This window comes from Aristolochia californica, unplaced genomic scaffold (genome assembly GCF_029961685.1).
Source record: "Aristolochia californica isolate CCGP_79_NKW_82.1479 unplaced genomic scaffold, dmAriCali1.0.hap1 SCAF_6, whole genome shotgun sequence".
Taxonomy (NCBI): Eukaryota; Viridiplantae; Streptophyta; class Magnoliopsida; order Piperales; family Aristolochiaceae; genus Aristolochia; species Aristolochia californica.
In genome coordinates this window covers 37768784-37789423 of record NW_027182257.1, presented here as the reverse complement: position 1 = coordinate 37789423, position 20640 = coordinate 37768784, and the positions used below count along the sequence as shown (strand labels likewise).

The following is a 20640-nucleotide window of genomic DNA, read 5'->3' as shown; positions in this document are numbered from 1 at the left end:
TGTACTTGATCCATGTACTGGATTTTGTTGAAGTTAGGAACATAACGGGTCTTACGATCCGAAATTAACTGGTCATATGATCCGACAATAATGGATCTGTAATTTTAATTTCAAATGGGATTCGTTCCCTTATATGTAAATGTATTCTGATTTCATGAATGTATTTCAGTATTAGAAATAAAGAATTTCACATGGTATCAGAGCAACGATCTTGAGATCACTCTTTCTATTTTATTTTATTTTCCTGTCTGTCTCGTTGCCGCTTCCGATTCCGGCGACGTTTTCATCGAGGTCCAAATCCTCGTTCGATAGACGGAGATAAACCAGTGCCGATCATAAAGAGACGCAACCGGAGCTCTTTTAGTCTCCACCAAAGGTCTCTCCCAGATCCGGCCACTGCGTCGTCCTGGCCACCGCCTTCCGTCCTTCCTCTGCCACAGACGACGCTCACAAACCGCTATCCGACATTTGGCACTGTGCCGTGACTGCTCCTTCCTACGGCCCGCTTTATTTTCTTTCGCTCTCTGTTTGAAGAGACAAAGCGAGAAGAAGAAATATTTACAGCACTACCCTAGGTGCTGATGTACTGAATTCAATCAACGTTTTTTTCTAAGGTCCGAGCCAAAGCCCAAATCAGTCAAAATATTGAGCCGAGCCGAGCCAAAATAATTGAGCCGAAACATTGAGCCGTGCCGAAACATTGAGCCGAGCCAAAATCATTTAAACAGATATACTAAGCCGAGCCGAACCAATTTTCTGCCAAGTCAACTCGGACCTAGGGAGTCTAGCTCAAAGTCCCGAGCAGAAGCCAGAGTCGCAGTCTACGCACACCAGCTTCTAACAAGGATATCGCTAGTATAACATCCAACTATGCTAATCCGAATCACCCACTGTATCTTCACCATTCAGATCAGCCTGGGTTGGTTCTTGTACCACAACTTCTCACTGAGGATAATTACAGCACATGGCATAATTCCATGACTATGGCCCTCACAGTAAAAAAGAATTTGGTTTTGCTGATGGATCTCTCCAATGACCATACAGAAATACCGACAATAAATTACAACAGTGGATTTGTTGTGATAACCTTGTCAAAATTTGGTTATTGAGTTCAATCTCTAGAGATATTGCAACAAGCGTATTCTATTGTGATGGAGGTTTGGAATGAGCTGTGGGACCATTTTTCTCAGGTAAACAACGTCCAATTATTTCACATTGAGAATGAAATACATGATTGCATACATAATAATATATTTGTTAGCTCATATTTCACAAAACTCAAAGGACTGTGGGATGAGAGAGATTTTTTTTTGTCCTATCTCACACTATCGTTGTGACTCTATGAAAGAGGAACTATCCTATTGAAAAACACAGAAAATCATCAAGTTTTTCATGGGGTTAAGTGAATATTTTACTACTATACGTGGACAAATATTGACAATGAACCCTTTGCCTAAGATTGGAAAGTTTATTCTCTAGTACTCAGACATGCACCACAGAAAGATGTATCAGATAAACGGAGATTCATTCACCCTGAGATAGCACCTTTCGCTGTCAGAAATTCATGCAAGAAAGGTAGTTCCTCCACCAGTACAAAATGTCACGAAGACGATCACCATGCTGGAAATTGTCGGGCACATTTGAAATGCACTTATTGCGGTTTGAAGGGTCACACCGTTGATTTCTGTCGAACACTCAAGTTTGCATAATCCACTAAGCCCACAGTAAAGAAGAACATATCCAACTCTCCTTTTACTCAGGAACAATGCCAACAAATATTATAAATGCTCAGTCATAACAAGTCATCAATGGCAAATCATGTGGGTAACTCCTCTGCTCACGACGAACTTTTAGGTAAAGCACTTTACTTCTCCTCTCCAAATAAGCAAGCCACGTGGATCCTAGATAGTGGAGCCACTGACCATATTGTTTATTGTCATACATTGCTTACGTCTTGGCGAGCTGTTACGAACAAAACAGTGGAATTACCAGATGGTTCTCATGCTAATGTTACACATGTTGATCAAGTCATTTTCTCTTCTAGTTTGGTTCTTCACAATGTTTTGTGTCCCAATTTTCCAATTAAACCTCATTTCTATCAGCAAGCTTCTTCATCATTTTCTTTGCATCACCGTGTTCCTTGCCCATTTTTGTGCCATACAGGACCTACGTTCGGGGAAGATGATTGGGACGGGAACTGAACGGAATGGTCTCTACTACCTTGATCATCCAAAACCATCATCATGTTATTTTGTACATTCTCCATTTGGTATTTGGCATCAACGTCAGGGGCATCCATCACATCAAGTATATGTATCATTTCTGTTTTTGAATAAAAATTCTTGTAGTTCAAACAATTGTCTAGTTTGCCCCTTGGCTACACAAACTAGATTACCATTTCTTTTGAGCACAATTTCTAGCACATCATCTTTTGAAAAATTACATGTTGATATCTGGGGGTGTTACCATATTGTATCGATTTCTGAGGCTCGATATTTCCTTACTATAGTTGATAACTTTCCTAGATTCACATGGATTTATTTGATGTGTCACAAATCTGAAACTCAAACTCACCTAACTAATTTTACTAGTAAGGTAGAAACCCAATTTGCTTCCAAGGTGAAAGTTGTGGGTAGTGATATGGCCCTGAATTCACTCTTGCCACTTACTACTTGTCCAAATGCATTATCCACCAAATCAGTTGTGTTCACACCCCCCCCCCCCAACAAAACGGGGTAGCCGAACGCAAACATCGACACCTTCTAAACATGGCCCGAACCTTACTTTTTCAAGCCCATCTTCCTAAAAGATTTTGGGGGGATGCCATTTTAACAGCTGTTTATCTCATAAATCAGACACCTACCCCAGTCTTGATAGGTAAAACACCTTATGAACAATTATTTCATATTATCCCCATTACTCTCATTTACAAGTTTTTGGATGTTTATGTTTTGCCTCTTCTCATGCCCACAAACCATTCAAATTTGATGCACGTGCCATCCGTTGCATTTTTCTTGGGTACCCTTATGGACAAAAGGGATATATGGTTTATGATCTCTAACTCAATAAAGTATTTATCTCCCGAGATGTTACTTTCTTTGAAAATGAATTCCCTTTTAAACAGTTTTCCGCTGCAAATAAGAGTCTCGTGTTTTTTCCTCCTATAATGTCTGTTATTTATGATGACCCTCTACCAGACATACCTTTATCAGACACACCTCCTCAGTCACCAAGCCTTGACATTCCCAATGTTGATCATACTTTTTCCCCCCAAATACCTTTTCCTACTACCATACCACCTCCTACTCATCGCCCTTTTACCAGGCCCATTAAGCAACCCAGTTTCCTTCAGAATTTTCATGTGGAAGCAACCCTATCGTCACGACCTGAACAATCTTTTGCCTCCAACGTGGTCACCACATTAGGTACACCTTATGACCTCTCTCACGTTCTTTCTTATGCCCAGTTATCCCCATTTCATAATGTTTTTACCACTTCATTAACCATTACAAAAGAACCCACTAGTTTCTTACAGGCCATGAAGGATCCTAAATGGTGTCAAGCAATGCATGATGAAATTCAAGCCCTCCAAGCTAACTACACATGGACGCTCATATCTCTTCCACCTGGCAAAAAAACCCATTGGATGTAAATGGGTATACAAAATCAAGCTCAAATCTAATGACACCGTTGAGCATTACAAAGCTCGACTAGTCGCCAAAGGATACAACTAGATTGAAGGACTTGACTCTCAAGAGACGTTCGCCCCAGTTGCCAAGTTGGTTAGTGTATGTGTCCTACTTAGTGTTTCTGCTATTCAAGGATGGCATCTTCACCAACTCGATGTCAACAATGCGTTCTTACATGGTGATCTTAATGAAGATGTCTACATGTCACTACCCCCTGGTTTTGGACGAAAGGGGGAGACTTGAGTGTGTAAACTAAACAAGTCCCTATACGGATTGAAACAAGCTTCTAGACAATGGTTTTTTATGTTTTCCACTGCCCTCAAGATTCCTGGGTTTCATCAGTCAAAGGCAGATTATTCTTTATTCGTCCAATCCCACAAAGGCAGTTTTACAACAATACTTGTATACGTTGATGACCTGATGTTGGCAGGTAACAATCTACAATATATTGAAATGTGAAATCGTTATTATCTACACAATTCAAACTTAAGGATCTTGGTCAGCTCAAATACTTCGTGGGTATAGAAGTAGCAAGGTCTTCAAAGGGGATTTCCCTCTCCCAAAGGAAATATGCCTTGGAGATATTAGAAGACACTGGATTTCTAGGAGCAAAACCTACGATGTTCCCAATGGAGACAATTAACTGACTCTTACACAATCCGATGGTGAACTCCTAAATGATCCTTCATCATACAGGCGTCTTGTGGGAAGATTGATCTACTTGACCATCACTAGACCTGATATGGTCTACGTCGTCCATGTTCTAAGACAATTTATGGAAAAAACCACGTACACCACACCTTGAGGCAGCACATAGAATTCTTCGATACCTAAAACAAACTCCAAGATAGGGTATTCTATTATCCTCTACAAGTACACTCCAATTAAATGCATTTTGCGACATAGATTGGGCTCGTTGCAGGGACACAAGAAGGTCAGTAACATGGTATTGTATATTTCTTGGACAATCACGCATTCGTGGAAAACAAAGAAGCAAACAATGGTGACTCTATCAACTTCTGAGGCAGAGTATCGTTCCATGGCTACTACATGTTGCGAAATTACCTGGTTGAAAAATATTTTGAAAGACTTGAAAATCATACATAACCAACCATGTAGTATTGTGACAACCAAGCTACTCTACACATTGCTTCAAATCCGATCTTCCATGAGCGAACCAAGCACATCAAAATTGATTGTCACTTAGTTCGTGAAAAGATTCAAGCCAGAATGATTAAGACAGTCCACATACGAACCAACAACCAAACTGCAGACTTATTTAGTAAGGCGTTGAGTTCGTCCCAATTTGAAGTATTACTCGGCAAGTTGGGTATCATTAACATATATTCCAACTTGAGGGGGAGTGTTGAAGATCTGAACATAACGGGTCTTATGATCCGAGATTAATAAAGAATTTCACAAATTTTATTTTTAGTTTTGTCAGTGGAAGATGTCCTTCGTCTCAGATCAGCTGTTTATGTTTCAATTTCTTAAATATTTTGATCCATTCTGATTTAGAGAAGCACACTTAAGCTTTAATACCTCATATTCCTTTATAAAATATTACTTTTTCCCTAATGTGCATGGTATGCATTTTCATATATTTTTTCAATGTCTCTCATGTTCCATCTGTTATGGCCCAATTTCTTGAATGGAAACGAGGAAGAATTAAGTGTGTGGTTTTGTGCAAAAAGACAAATGTAGAAGTAGTGAAAAAAGAGAAAAAAAAAGTAGGACATGGTGATGGTCTTTTACGAGTCAAATGGATATGTTACTAGAAATTTCATATGGAGTTTTTTTAGCTATAAGTCATACTTAATGCATATTATTAGTGAGCAATGTTTTTGTGATCATCAAAATTATCCCAATGGGTATCTTGAGACAAAAATTATCCCCCTTTTGAAGATGACAAACACTCGTAAGCATTCAAGTATAAGTGGAATGAGTTTGTGCTTTTTGAAAAACTCTCCCCGAGTTTTATATACTTTTCTTGTATCATAACTCCTAAATTCTATTTTATTTTCACTTTAATTTATTTCATCTAATAATTCTTATATGCCAACTCAGATTTTCTTTTCTCCCTCTTTTTTTGAGTTTCTATTTTTATATGTTCACTTAGCTTTTTTATCCCCCTTTTGACATCATGAAAATTTTAATGGGGAGTTTAAGTGTGATATCCTTATCATCATGCACATGCTCTTTATGGGATATTGCATTTGATTTCCCTTTTCATGGGTTTGAAAATGTACTAGTGCTCTTCCCCTTCTTTGTTTACACCACCATATCAAAATCATACAAGAAACCATAAACACAAGTAAACTACACAATCAGCTAGTATATAGCCCTGCACATGAGGGATCTGGAGACCAAACATTGTGTCTCAGTTCTTAGACATTTCAGACATTTTTTAGCTAGGGTGATTGCCTCTCTAACAATGAGCTTTTCACCTCTTCTTGTTGTCTCTTCTTCATCTTTGGACTTCTACCCCTATCAACATTATTAGCCATAATATAATGTCAAATATTAATCAAACAAACACACAAAAAAAATAGCAATAAAGAACTTTGTATTTCAATGATTGCCTCAGTACTTAAGACAGATGTCTCAGTACTTGCATATGAACTATAAAGCCTAGGGTCTAAGGCTTGGTATGGAATGGATTAAGACATCGGTTTGGATTGAGCCCACACTTGGCTTTCTTCCACTGCAAATTTTCTATGAGAGAAAATGTTCTTTGCTGTTTGAGAACTTTCTTCTTTCATATTAGAGTCTTTTCTAGATTCAATCCCTTGTCCTTTCTCCACTACTTTTTCTCCCTCTTTCTCTAAGTTTGCGTCCTTTGCCTCAGCTTGTTATGACTCTATATTTTCTTGTTTTTTTCTACCTCTATTCCTCAGTCTTATGCGGAGGTCCTTCAGCATTCAGGATGGAAAGTGACGATGGATGAAGAAATAGTAACCCTACATGAAAATATGACTTGGACACTTGTTCTCCTCTAATCTAGGAAACAACCAATGGGTTGTAAATGGGTCTTCCCTATTAAGCACAACCCAAATGGCTCCATAGCCCGCCTTAAAGCTCACCTCATAGCAAAAGTCTACACTCAATGCTATGGTGTTGACTATGAAGAAATTTTCTCCCTTTTTGCCAAACTCAACTCGGTACACCTCTTATTAACTCTTGTTGCTAACTCTCGTTAGTCAATGTTTCAATTTGATGTGAAAAATACCTCTCTTTATGGAGATATTAAAGAAGATATTTATATGCAGTAACCATCTGGCTATGTGGTTGAGGGGGAGTTGGTATGTCGTTTACAGAAATCCCTATATGGGTAAACATAGTCCCGCAAGCTTGGTTTGACAAGTTCAGTCAAGCCATGCTTCGATTTGGATTCACCAAGTGTTTTGTGGACCCTTTGGTGTTTGTCAAGCACACTAAGAAGGGTCTACTACTTGTTTTATATGTAGATGACATTATTCTGAGGGGAAGTGTTATTGAGAGCATAAATCAAATTAATGAAAGATATATAGTGAATTCAAGACAAAAAACTTGGGACTCCTCAAGTACTTCCTAGGTATTGAAGTTCTTCAGTCTAGGCATGAATTATCCTATGACAAAGAAAGTATATTCTTGACTTGCTCAAAGGCACATGAATGATGGGATGTCGCTATGCTGACACTCCAATAGATACAAACGTAAAATTATGTGCATGCTTTGGTGAAGACTGTTGGATTGTAGGATCCCATGATAGGGTCCTCGACCAAGATGGTGAGAGAGAAGAGAAAGAAGAAGAGGAGAAGAAAAGAGAGGAAGAAGGAAGAGAGGACAAAGGAGAGAGAGGGATGACTAAAGAGATGGAGAGAGAGATTTTGGAGAAAAATTTAAGGATGAATTTGAGAGACAAGAGGGGAGACTTAATGATCTACCTCATGCCTTGAGCCTCTATTTATAGTTGAAGAAGGAAGTTTACAGTGACTACAATGCCCTTATTTCTACAAGCTCTCGAGAGACATAAGTAGACATATTTTATCTTCTTTAATTACACCCTTATGTCATCCTTATGAGAAGACCTTTAATTTACATCCTTTACCACCTCGACGTGGGGAAGGTATTTACCTTAATGCCACTTCGAGGTATCTTCCAACACTCCCCCTCAAGCTAGGGGAGAGAAAACATTGTAGATACCTTACTTGTCGCATACAGTGGTTAAAACCTTGAATATGACTAGTTTTGTAAGAATGTATGCTACCTACCCTTGTGATGAAACATGTTTAAGATATAAGATACCAGCCTGAAATTTATCCTGTATAAAGTGGCACTCTACCTCAATGTGTTTAGTCCTCTCGTGGAAGGCAGAATAGGATTCGAAGTGATATAAATGGTCGCATGGTTATCACAAAATAATTTCATAGAAGTTCCATTATAGAATCCCAGTTTAGTAAGGAATGATCTATTCCATAGAAGTTCACTGACTGTGTGGGTCATAGCTCTGTATTCTGCTTCTGCACTGGACCTTGCAACAACATTCTACTTTTTGCTTCTCCATGTAACCAGGTTACCTCCAACCAAGGTACAATACCCTGAAGTGGACTTTTTGTCATCAGGTGATCCATCCCAATCTACATCTGAGAAAGCTTCTATGTTGAAGTAGCCATGATTCTTATAGAGATGCCCTTTCCCTAGAGCTCCTTTTAAATATCTCAATATCATGTTCAAGGCTTGTCAATGGGTAAGTTGTGGTTTGTGTATATACTAACTTACCACACTTACTTCATATGATATATCTGGTTTGGTCCCTATGAGGTAAATAAGTTGTCCCACAATCCTATCATCCTTACCTATGTCAACATCTTATCCAAAGATTATACATATTTTTGTATTGGCATCCATAGGAGTGTCTGCATGCCACCTTCCATAGGGCACAAGTCTGATTCTTATATAATGTATGCATTTCTTCTTCCATGGCTGACTTCCATCCTGGATGTCTCAGAGCCTCTTGATATGACTGTGGAACAGAGATGGAAGAAATAGATGCAATTGACAGTATGAAAAAGACAATCGATGATGAGAAACAAAATTGGATATAGAATGAGAAGTGGAGGGCCTAGTGAAAGTCCGAGGCACCTTCCGTAGAGCTATAAGCCGAGTATCAAATTGTGGGCCAAATACAACATGTGGAGACGGTCTTACCTCAAAGGGATTCGTAAAATCCATAGGTGGGGTATCTACCGAGGCTTCAGGGGGTTGAAGTAGATTTGCATCAAGTGGCACAGTGGGATTTGAAGCTTCCTGAATTGACGGGGGTGAACCTTTTGAGGAATAAAAGGATGTGTCCTCAAAAAATGTGACATCCCTAGAAACAATTAGCTTCTGAAGAGAAGGACTATAGCAAACATAACCTTTTTGGATACGAGAGTAACCCAAAAAAATATACTTAAGAGACTTAGGTTCAACCTTACTCTTCGGAGGATATGTGAACCATACTCTTCGGAGGAAATGTGACATGAACAAATTGTGCACAACCAAAGACCTTTAAAAGAAGGGAGAAGGGATCTTCATTCGAAAATAATAATGAGTATGGGGATTTATTGTCAAGTACTCAAAATGGTAACCTATTAATAAGGAAGCAGACAGTAAGAATGGCATGAGGCTAGTAAAAGTAGGGCACCTTCATAGAGTAGAGTAGGCCATGAGCTACCACAAGGAGATGCCAATTTTTTATTTCAACTACACCATTTTGTTGAGGGGTGTAGGCACATGAAGTTTGATGGATAATGCTATTATCCTGACAAAAAATATTGAAATTCACTATATATGTACTCTTTGGTATTATCTTACCGAAATACTTGTATTTTTTTCCAAACTGAGTGGACACCATGGCATGAAAGGACTTAAATATTGAAAAAATTCAAACCATTCTTTAACCAGAAAAAGTCGCATGCCTCGAGTGAAGTCATCTACAAAGGTGACAAAATACTTAACTTGAAATATGTTCGAGACACTTAAGGTTCTCCATGAATCTAAATGAATTAATAAAAAGGGAGAAATACTTTTAAGTTCAGTTCGAGGAGAGTATGTTGTCCTCTGGTGTTTGCTCAACTAATAGACTTCACAATTGAAATTTAATAAAGTTTTTAAAAATAGAAATAAATGCTGAAGCAATGCTGCTGATGAATGACCAAACCAGTTGTGCCATAACTTTGCCTCTGTCTGAGAAGCGGCAACTATAGTGAGTGGAGGCAAGTTTAAGTAATAAAAGGCCCTGGTGTTCAAGGCTGCCATCAATCACCTACTTCGTTGTGAGATTCTGGAAAACACAAGAAAAATGTGAGAATGTGATGGAGCAATTAAATTGTTTCGTTAAATGGCTAGCAGATAAAAAAATTAAGGGAAATTGAGGGACAAATAGGACTTCAGTAAGCAGAAGTGATGGTGTAACAAGGGAGGATCCCTTCCCAAGAACTTTGGTTTGGGATCCGTCGTTTATGGTAATAAACTTGTCTGGTAGACATGGAGACATGGAATGTAACAAAATCTTATTACCTATGAGAAGCTCGGAGACCCCAGAGTCGATGATCCAGGATGAAGAGGAGGAAGTGACAAAAATCATACCTAAAACAGTGATGGCAACAACAGTAGTTGAAGATGCAAGAGAAGATGGAGGGGCTACCATCAGAGTTTTCATCCATCCACTTCAAGAGATCACAATCATCATTAGTGATAGTCTTCTTTCCTCTTTGTGACTCAGATCGATCTTCATTATTATCATTTTCAATCGAGCCTTGATTGGTAGTGACCCAATTTGGTTTGCCATGAAGCCTCCAAGAGGTATCTACTAGATGGTTCAGTCCACCACAATGAGTGCAAACCCAATTTTCTGACCTTGAAGAACTAGAGCTAGTTCTACCACCTCTTGCTCGACCTCTTTTATAATTTCTACCACGCCCTCAGGTGGTAGAAGATGTACCCATATTTCCTGAGTACATAGCATATGATAATTTAGTATGAGAGGTAGAGGAAGGATCTAGTATCCAAAGTATTATTGCACTTATATCATCAAATCATGGAAGTGTGGAGGAGCTTAGGAGTTTGTTTTTGGCTACTTCAAGAATTGATTTGATATTTGACAAGTAAATAGCAGTTGCTAAGGCCTCCCATTGATTTTCTTAAATTGATATATCAGTGGAATAGGGTGTTAAATTGTGGGGGCTAATCAACGCCTTACGCTGAGTAGGTACACGGATCGACCTTCGCGGTAAGGTTGTCGTGAGGGTTGGAAGGCCCTCCCAGGGCTATGGGAGCGAAGCCCCTACCTTGTCCATGATATATTAACTTTTATTTCATTAAGGGTAATTTGGGAATTTTACTATTGTATCGTGGTTGCCCTAGTTTTCTGTTTATATTTGAGGCACTGCTATTAGGGTTTTATGATCATCATCCAAGGAGGATCATAAATTGGTGGTCAAGAGAGGTCAGAGAAAACACCTGTAAGTGTGTGATTTCTCTTGTAAATTATTTCATCTTCATAGTGGATTACTACAGCGGTGCAAAAGACAGGATGCAGTCTCACCTTGAGGCGAACTTGTATAAATCTTGTTGTTTTTTCTCGTGTTTACTTTTTCCTTCTTCCACGATTATTATTATTGTTCTCATTAGTTTGGAATTAGGTCATCTAATTCCTAACATAGGGCTGAGAAATCTTCTACTCCTGAATCAACCATCTAAACCTAGCCAAGTACTCTTGCAAGTTCTCTCCTTTTTTTGTATTAAACATGTTCTAAAACACATCATATAATTTATGTACATTCTTAGTGCTAGAATACAACTTAGAACAAGTGTCCCATATCTGCTTTGCGATTTCAAGGTGGACAACATTATTTGCCACATGTTCCTCCATACTGTTAATTAGCCAACTAGTGTCAAGTGTGTCATTCTTGAGTCATTTGATATAGGAACTATCATCTTCATTTATGGGTGGAGATTGTTTAGTCAAATATCCTAAAAGATCTCTAGTGATAAGGAATCTTTTAACCAACTGGGCCCAACTTAAGTAATTTGATAATCCTCTCAAGGGTGTAGTGGTAATCTTAAGTCAATTTTACCACTCATATTTATATATTATTCACCCATCACTGATGAATATTCAATGCACTATATCAACCAACCAATAATGGAAGAGAGGAAACCAAACAAGCCAAACTAAGGCAATCAATAATTCAGACCAAGCTAACCAAACCAAGGCGTTAATCATGCACATAATGAAGGAGATTTTTACTCCACGTGCTGATCTAAATCATATAATATTGATTCCAAATCTTTCTCATTTAAAAAAGAATTATAAAGGCAAGTGAAATCTCTAGGGATTTTGGACAACTTGAAGGATCTTCTAAAGGAGAAAACTTTTCTTCTATGTCACTTTTGCCAATTATCAATGCAAGATCACAATCTTTGAGTTCTTGTTTTCCTTAAATAATTTAGGAAATAATTCCTGAGAATAATCTAATATAGGAAGCCTTTAAATAGATAAATCACAACACTTTCTTTCCTTTTGGTAAGTTCTAGAAGAACGAAACTTTCCTTCTATACAAAGTGCACCAACTTCTTGATTAAATCATAGCTTGACCTTACCTTTTTTTCCTTGATTTTTTTAGGTAAAAAAAAAAACCAATCATGAGAACCTGGTTTTCTTCTCCATGAGTACTAGGTTTGCTCATAGATTTTATTTCTTGTTCAACTTGTTCTGAGTTTCAGAATTTCAAGATATAATTAGATTTTGTTGTAGTATCAAGGTGAATCATAAATGAGCTTGATCAAGTTAGCAAAAATAAAATAAAGTAGCCTTTCAATCCGATATTTATCGCTGAACTTCTGGTATGTAGCATGAAACAACCCATATTTTACGTGGCTCGTGCAATTCTTTTTTTTAAATCTTCAAATACTCAAGGAGACTGCAACTTAACTTCTTAAAGCTCAATCTTTCAAGAGAATCCAGCAACAAGAAGCATAAACCATGCTGTAAATTGGTGCTAGTAGTAATGAAAGGAAACCGAGTGTTTTTTCCATACCATCAGTATGCTAAGTACATTGTTTTGTGATGGGTTATAGCACATAAATTTCATGCACGAATTTGATATAAAACAAGCACCTTCCGGCCTTCAATTATGCACATAATATTTAGTAACTAACTTCAAGGAAAAGAAACTTATCTCACTATGAACCGATCAACTTCTCCAAGCGCATCAAGGCTTGCCATGACAATCGATCAAGAGGAGGAAGATACCATGATCATGGAATCCTGACAACGTAAGGTAGTGAAAGGAGAAGAGAATAGAAGAAGAGAATAGAAGAAGAGAAAGAGAGAAGAGAAGTGGATGTTATGTTAGAAAAAGAGAGAAAGAGAAAACATTGAGAAGAAAGGGGAGGATTAGGGTTGTGAACATGAATGCCTAATCCTCCACCTTAAGCTTTATTTATATATATTACTTTGTAAGAATTACATCAATACCCTTCACCCTATTAGGTATGAATAAAAGACAAAAGATCATAGATTTATTACATCAATATCACCTAAGTTTACTCGTATCTTCTAACCCATCGATACCACGTTAAAATTTTAGGAGAGGAAAATAATTCATTTACCGTGTGTAATATGAGTAAATAGTCTTATTTATAATAAATAAAAAACCTAGAATCTTAAACCACCCGTGTTCAAGATACACCTAGAGTGAAACTCTTAAGTAAAATTAAAGTGACAAACTATTATAGAGAATTAAAAGAACTAAAATACCTTTAAAGCAAAATACTTTTGCGGGACTTTCTCATATAAGACTCTTGCAAGACTCATTCGTGCTAATTCTTTCTTGTGAGATTCCTTACCATGAAAGTCATGTAAAACTCTTCTATATCTACTCTTCAACATCGACAAAGAGAAATTCACATCTTAAGTACAAAATGTCAAGTTGTAGAAGTCAAATTTGAACCATCAAGAAACTGATATTGTTTATCAAATTATATCTTCAAAGAATGGTTAGTGAGTCTATTTTCTAACACACAACAAAAAAAAAAAAAAAATCTCAATCTGATTTGTTTATGGAGAGAAATCAAATGTCCTACTGGAAGAGAAAAATATACTAGTTATAAGTTGGGGACCTTTTCTAATTAAGAATGGAGGTGACTCAAACCTGATGGATGTAAATTTCTAAGTTGACAATGGAGACTAAGGAACTTTTTAGCCGTGATGAGAATAGGATTAGCTCAAATGGGCAAGCTAATTTCCCCTTCTAGACGCCCAAACCCTAATTCCAATGCTTAAGCACCCTTTCTCTTCCTCTCGCCCACACATTGCTTCCTTCCAACCAGCATTGTAGCCGCCCTTTTAACTCACATCCGACCGACCCTCCCTATCTTCCATCACACATCAACCCTATTCACCGAACTCTTCTCCGAATTTAGGTGAGAGTAGACAAAACCCACTTTTCTTCTTCCCCATTTACCGCAAAAACGAAAGCAGACGGAACTCTGGTCTTTTGGGCGACGATCGAAGCCGAAACCCGTTTGGTTAATTATTGTAATAATTTTTTAATATTTATACTTTAGTAATTGAAAAATATTATTATAATAACTATATAATAAGAATAATATATTACTATTGTAGTATCTATTTGTTTTTATATAAATTAATAAATATTATTTAATTTAAAATGTTTATGTAATTATTTCACATAAATTATTATTAAATTTTAAATCTAACAAAAATAATAAATTCCTTTTCTAGTATTAGAATTGAGGGGCGTCAGCGAAAAGAAAGACAGCGCAGCCATTTCGCATCAGAGAAGTTAATTCTTGGGAATCGAAAAGGGTAAATCTCATCCAAATGACGCCTGGATAGCAAAACCTGTAAAAACTCCCGACCAACTAGGCCCTGCCTTCTAACTCCCTGTCACTCGCCAGGTGTGGTGCTATTTGTACTCGTTCTCTCCTCGACGTTTTTTTCCGACTGCTCATGTGACCTCTCCTCTGCATATCTGCGAGTTTCTTGGATTCGCGCCCCTCCGTCCTCCATTCCCTCCTCGACGCACGGCTCAAATTCTCTTTTTATCTGATCTAGGATTTGCATACTACCGGAGGGAGACATGGCGTCGCAGCAGAAAGGCGTTGGGATCCTTGCCATGGATATATATTTCCCTCCTACATGTGTGAACCAGGTGATTGCTTCTCTTTCTTTGTAAATGTTTAGAAGTTTTTCTTTTGAAGCTTGTGTTTGCAGGTGATGAGTTTTTGTTCCTTTTGAGGTTGGATCTCTGGTTTCCGGACTTTGGAGATCATTTATGCAATGCATTTTGAGGAATTTTCTGTAAAGCGATGGAAGCTATGCTGGATCCATGTCTTTTGGTTGATTGAAATTGATTTCGAGGTTCTATGCGGTTACTGGCTTTATTCAGCACTGTATATGTGTATTCATGAAGGCTAATGAGAAACGTTGTTGTGATGAAACTCTTGACGGATTGGTCAATTTGAATGCTCTCGTTCAATTGTTCATTGGCGCGTTTCATTTTATTTTTAAAATTTTTATTTCGCTCTTGAAATGACGTTTCGCTGGTCTTTGGGTACACAATATTTGCATTTTCTTCATCTAGAATACTTTTTGCGGTATTTTACTTTTTTGATACTTCTCTTCGTTTTCTGTTTCTCTTTTGATTGAAATTTGAAATTGCTTCCTCTGGACTGAGATGTATGACATCACAGAAAGGAATGTTTTTATGCCACCTTCTTTACTTCGAAGTATGCTTAGGAATGTACTTTGAATCAAAGGCAAAACCCTATTGATGGTTGATAATCTTAATTTAGTGGTTCAGGAAGATATGGTGGTATCTTGGAACAATTTGTTACTTGTTTTGTACCCGTTTTTATAATATAGACAACTTGCACGGAAATATCCTGAATCCATGTTTGTGGTGTATCATGTAATAGTTCCACATGACTTTGACTATTAAAAACTTCTCTTGTCAGTAACATCATGGTTTCTGAAGTGCTTTATAAGGTGAATGGTAAAGCGGTGGACCTTTTTCTATCGTCCAATCTTAAATCATCTATTATAATTTCGTGTTATTTCATATTGATAGTTGTTTTTTCCAATTTTCTGTCCTCATCTGATTGGTACATAATTGTTGCTGGCAGGCATTAGGTCCGTCTTCGTTTTCTAATCATTGTTGCTATTTTATTTTAAGGAAAGGTTTGTCGTTATTGTTGTTGTCATTTCTGGTATAGTCTTTTTACGGATTCTGTTTTTGCTGTTCTCTTCTTCCATATTTTTGTTCTGCTAATTAATAGGTTTTTCTAGCCAACTTTGTACATGTACTTACAACCAAAGGAAAAATTGCTTGAAAGTAATGTTTTGGTTATTTAACACTATTTAATGCGATTTTTTTTTTATGGTCCTTTCCTGTTTTTATGCAAATTGTAGGATGCCATGGAGGCTTTTGATGGTGCCAGCAAAGGCAAGTACACTATTGGACTTGGTCAAGATTGTATGGCTTTCTGTACAGAGCAGGAAGATGTTATCTCAATGAGGTATGAATCATTCTTACTCACAATCCCCTTTGGCAGCTAATTATATATGCTTCTATAGCTTATGGTTGTGAGACTTGTATTATAACTTAGCTTACTCCTGATTTGTAGCTTGACTGTTGTTACTTCACTTCTTGAAAAATATGGGATTGATCCAAAGCAAATCGGACGCCTTGAAGTAGGTAGTGAGACTGTGATTGACAAGAGCAAATCCATAAAGACTTGGTTGATGCAAATTTTTGAGGTTCGATCCACTCTTTCCACTATCCATGAAACTAAGAACAAAACGAGAGCAGAAATTCTTGTATCTCTAGTGTTCTTGTGTATCTTTCAGAAAATAAAACGTTGATTGTACTCTTGGCCCAATGATCACTTTGAGAAGTTTCTTAATTTGGTCTTGGGTTTAAGCCTCCTAGATTGGCTTCTATATAGTGTTTGCGACCCATATACGAAAGAGTTATAAAAGGAAGATGGTTTTGGGTTTCTACTTCTTATCATTATTAGTGTCATTTCTGAGTTTGTGTTTTACTTTTGGTCTTTTATACTTACAATGCACATGAATGGCAAGCAGGAGGGTGGGAACACTGATATAGAAGGAGTTGACTCAACAAACGCATGCTACGGGGGGACTGCAGCTTTATTTAACTGTGTGAATTGGGTGGAAAGTAGCTCTTGGGATGGACGCTATGGTCTTGTCGTATGCACAGACAGTGCGGTATGGTTCTTCTTGATGCTAATTTTACATAGATACAGGCTATGTAAGTCACATTACTTGTATTTCTCCTTTATCTTGATATATATCTTTTTAGCTGATCTGAAGGTGGTGAATAAAGTTCAAATTAGTAATAAAGAAGGGGAGATTGAGTGGGGAATATGGCTGTCTTGAAGAAAACTGTTTATCAGAGAAAATTTGAAATCTAAAAGTAGGATTCTATTTTAAGGATGAAAAGTTTCTTTTAAGCAATTACTTCTTCTCTTCCAGGTCTATGCAGAAGGACCAGCCCGCCCTACAGGAGGAGCAGCTGCTATTGCCCTGCTGATCGGGCCCAATGCTCCAATTGCTTTTGAAAGCAAACTTAGAGGGACTCACATGACACATGTCTATGACTTTTACAAGCCCAATCTTGCGAGTGAATATCCTGTGAGTTCCCATATGTTTTAACATGTCTGGATTTTTGCTTCCTCATTGATTGAACTTTTTTCCTGTATGTTTGTGAATGACTGAACTTGTTCCTCTCTTGCCAATGTAATTGTCCTATCTTCACTGTAAAATGTGCGCCACTAGCTGATCGAGAAAGATAGTAGGAAATTGCAAACTGCTATACTTATCACTCACTGACCATGGCAGCATTTTTCTCTTTTCTCTTTCCTCATTTCTATCTTCTTTCCCTTCTGGTGGTCCCTTGCTGCTACATAGATGAGTTCACATATTTGTTAGCATGCAGATGGTGGGCACTGTATGTAATAGCTGAACACAATGCTGTCTTAAACAGCTGATGTTATCGTCATTTCTAATGCTGGATTCTTTGGCATTTAAGGTTTCTCTCTTATACTTTATGAGACTACTGAATTCTTAGGATATTGCTTCGAGTCTCAACTGCAAGTTATACAAGTTTGAACCAAGAATAAATGTTCTTCTTACCCATAACGTATCTATGTAGGGAACCTTAAAGAATTTTTTAATTTCCTGGCCCTCCATGTCTAGGTGTATATTTTGGCCATTTCTTCCATGATCTCTGAAGACTGGCAAATATGAATATGGAGACTGGCATATTCAAGTGTCAAAGCTCTTTTAGGATATTAAATTGGCCTTCTCAAGTTTGTGGGGGCTCGATGTAGAGGCACTCTCTTTTCCTCCTCCAGAGAACCTTTGTAGTAATTTAAAAGCTATAGGTGGCTGCATCTTGAATGATTTGCAGTGTTCTTGTAATATTTGAGTTTCTTAGCTTTTCACATTTGCTTTTTGTATATGCAAGCAGTGAAAGTCTAGCTTGGAAACCTATGCCTCTGTGGTATGTAGGCTTCTTTTTTATGTGTAGTGTATCATGTTCGTTTTTTTCTTTTTTTTTTTCAAAATCAGCTTTCTTTGCTTATATGTGAAACTTTTGCCCTAGGTTGTTGATGGAAAGCTCTCACAGACTTGCTACCTAATGGCTCTTGACTCTTGCTATAATCGTTTTTGTAGTAAGTAAGTGCATAAATGGAAACTTTTTGTCTTCATTGAGTTTTTTGTTTGCATTATTCGTAACTTGAAATAAATGTTACCTTTCTTTCTTTAGATTTGAGAAATTTGAGGGGAGAAAGTTTTCACTTGCTGATGCTGATTACTTTGTGTTTCATTCTCCCTACAACAAGGTATTTTATTGACTGCAGTCTTTGTCTAACTCTTAGTTGTTCTAAATATTACTAAATAAAACTTATTTTATAACATTTCTTGGACTGCGTTGACAGCTGGTGCAGAAGAGCTTTGCGCGGTTATACTTCAATGACTTCTTGAGGAATGCAAGGTAGTTACTTCTTATGTGAGTAGATATCTATTGTCTGTTTCAACTGGCAATTCTTCATTGACAATCTGGTGCCTTACGGGGTAATTTCATGTTGAAGTCAAACATCATGGCGATATATCTTTTTCCTTATTCTTAGTTTTTGAGAAATTGTTTATTTCTTATTTATCAGACCTTTTTGACAATGCTTTCACAATGTACTTTTGTCATTTTCTGATTGTTTTGCAATTCCTTTTGCTTTGTTGCTCTAGTCCTGTTGAAAAAGATGCAGCGGAAAAGTTGGAAATGTTTAGAACTCTGACTGGTGATGAGAGCTACCAAAGTCGTGATCTCGAAAAGGTCCTCATCATATTGCTTGAGGAATTATTATAGTTTGGCATTAATTAAATTTTTACTAATTTATCTAATTTTTGTGAAATCTGACTGTGATACTTGTATCTTATTTTTGTCTATAGGCATCCCAGCAAGCTGCAAAGCATTTATATGACGAAAAAGTTCAACCATCAACATTGCTGCCAAAACAAGTCGGGAACATGTACACTGCATCTCTTTATGCTGCATTTGCATCAGTCCTGTATAACAAGAATAGTACACTGGTAAACCTTGTCATGAGCATTTTCTCATCTATTTTGTTATATCTCAAATTCCTTATCAGAGAATTCCCAAATCTTTATTTTCTAGGGAGGTAAACGAATAGTGTTGTTCTCATACGGTAGTGGGCTGTCATCCACTATGTTCTCACTTCAACTACAAGAAGGTGAACATCCTTTCAGTCTTTCAAAAATTGCTGAAGTGTTAGATGTCTCTAGCAAGCTGGAATCCAGACACGTGGTGAGTTTCTTGTTTCTTTCATCTTTTAGAAGCTATAAAAGTAACCCCAAAAACTGATGAGAATAATTTCTGCTTCTTGAGTAGTTAGCACCAGCAGACTTTGTTGAAAATATGAAGCTGATGGAGCACAGATACGGGGGAAAGGGTTTTGTTACCAGCCCAGACAGAAGCTTACTGTTGCCTGGAACATATTATCTTACCGAGGTGGACTCCATGTACCGTCGATTCTATGCAAAGATAGCCAGCAACAAAGACAATTCTGGTAATGGTTTGATGTCTAACGGCCACTAAAATGTATTAGGCTGGTGGCTAGTTTCTTGAAGGGTTAGGTTTCCCAAGTTGTATTCACAGAAGCAATTGTCAGATAAGCAAGCTGTTGTTTGGATATGGATTAGGTAATAAGTCTTTGTTGTTATTGTTATTGGCTTCTCTTCCTCTCCTGTCTTCTTACATGCTTTTCAGGAAAATTCTGGGACATGAGAGCTCTGCATTGACGAAAATGTATTTGAAGTAGTCTCCATCAATGAAAGATAAGGCTCAATAGAAACCAGGACAAGATATGGTGGAAAAAAAGTTTCTTACTGTTTCTATAGAAACCATGAAAAAATAAATTGAGAAGCATTATAAGTAATTTTTTACCACTTACTTTATAGCAACTTTCCTATTGTTTCTGTATAGATACAAACTAGTTTTTAATTCTCTGGTAGTTTTTGGTGGCTTAAGAAAATCAGTCAACTCAAAGTTAATTTTTATTGAAAATCAGTGAAAGAACAATTATTTTTAATCTTTTTATTTATTTTTCCTAAGGCAGTGCAAATGGACCTGGGTCACTGTTTTGTCCACTGTATACGATGAACACGTGGCTTAAGAATTTTAATGTGCCTGCTAAGTTGGTTGCTTCAGTCTTCTTTACTAAAACGGAAATAGCTTTAGGCCATGTGTTAGAATCCTTGCTAGGAAAAGTTAAAAATGATTTTCCTAGGATCCATATTTCCAAGAAACCTTTAGAAAAAAAAATCATATTAATGCTTTACTAGGAAATTAAATGA

At 37.3% G+C, this 20640-nt stretch overlaps 1 protein-coding gene across 1 annotated transcript; it reads left to right on the top strand.

The window, feature by feature from the left end:
• Window positions 1-14601: 14601 nt before the first annotated feature.
• LOC137967192 (hydroxymethylglutaryl-CoA synthase-like) lies at window positions 14602-20012 on the top strand. Its single transcript, XM_068813672.1, has 12 exons — window positions 14602-14893; window positions 16153-16259; window positions 16368-16500; window positions 16828-16971; window positions 17239-17397; window positions 18371-18444; window positions 18536-18611; window positions 18708-18763; window positions 19012-19099; window positions 19216-19356; window positions 19442-19591; window positions 19676-20012. Exons 1-12 carry the CDS (start codon window positions 14822-14824, stop codon window positions 19880-19882), a joined length of 1407 nt encoding a protein of 468 aa, XP_068669773.1. The 5' UTR covers window positions 14602-14821; the 3' UTR covers window positions 19883-20012.
• The last annotated feature ends 628 nt before the right edge of the window (window positions 20013-20640 follow it).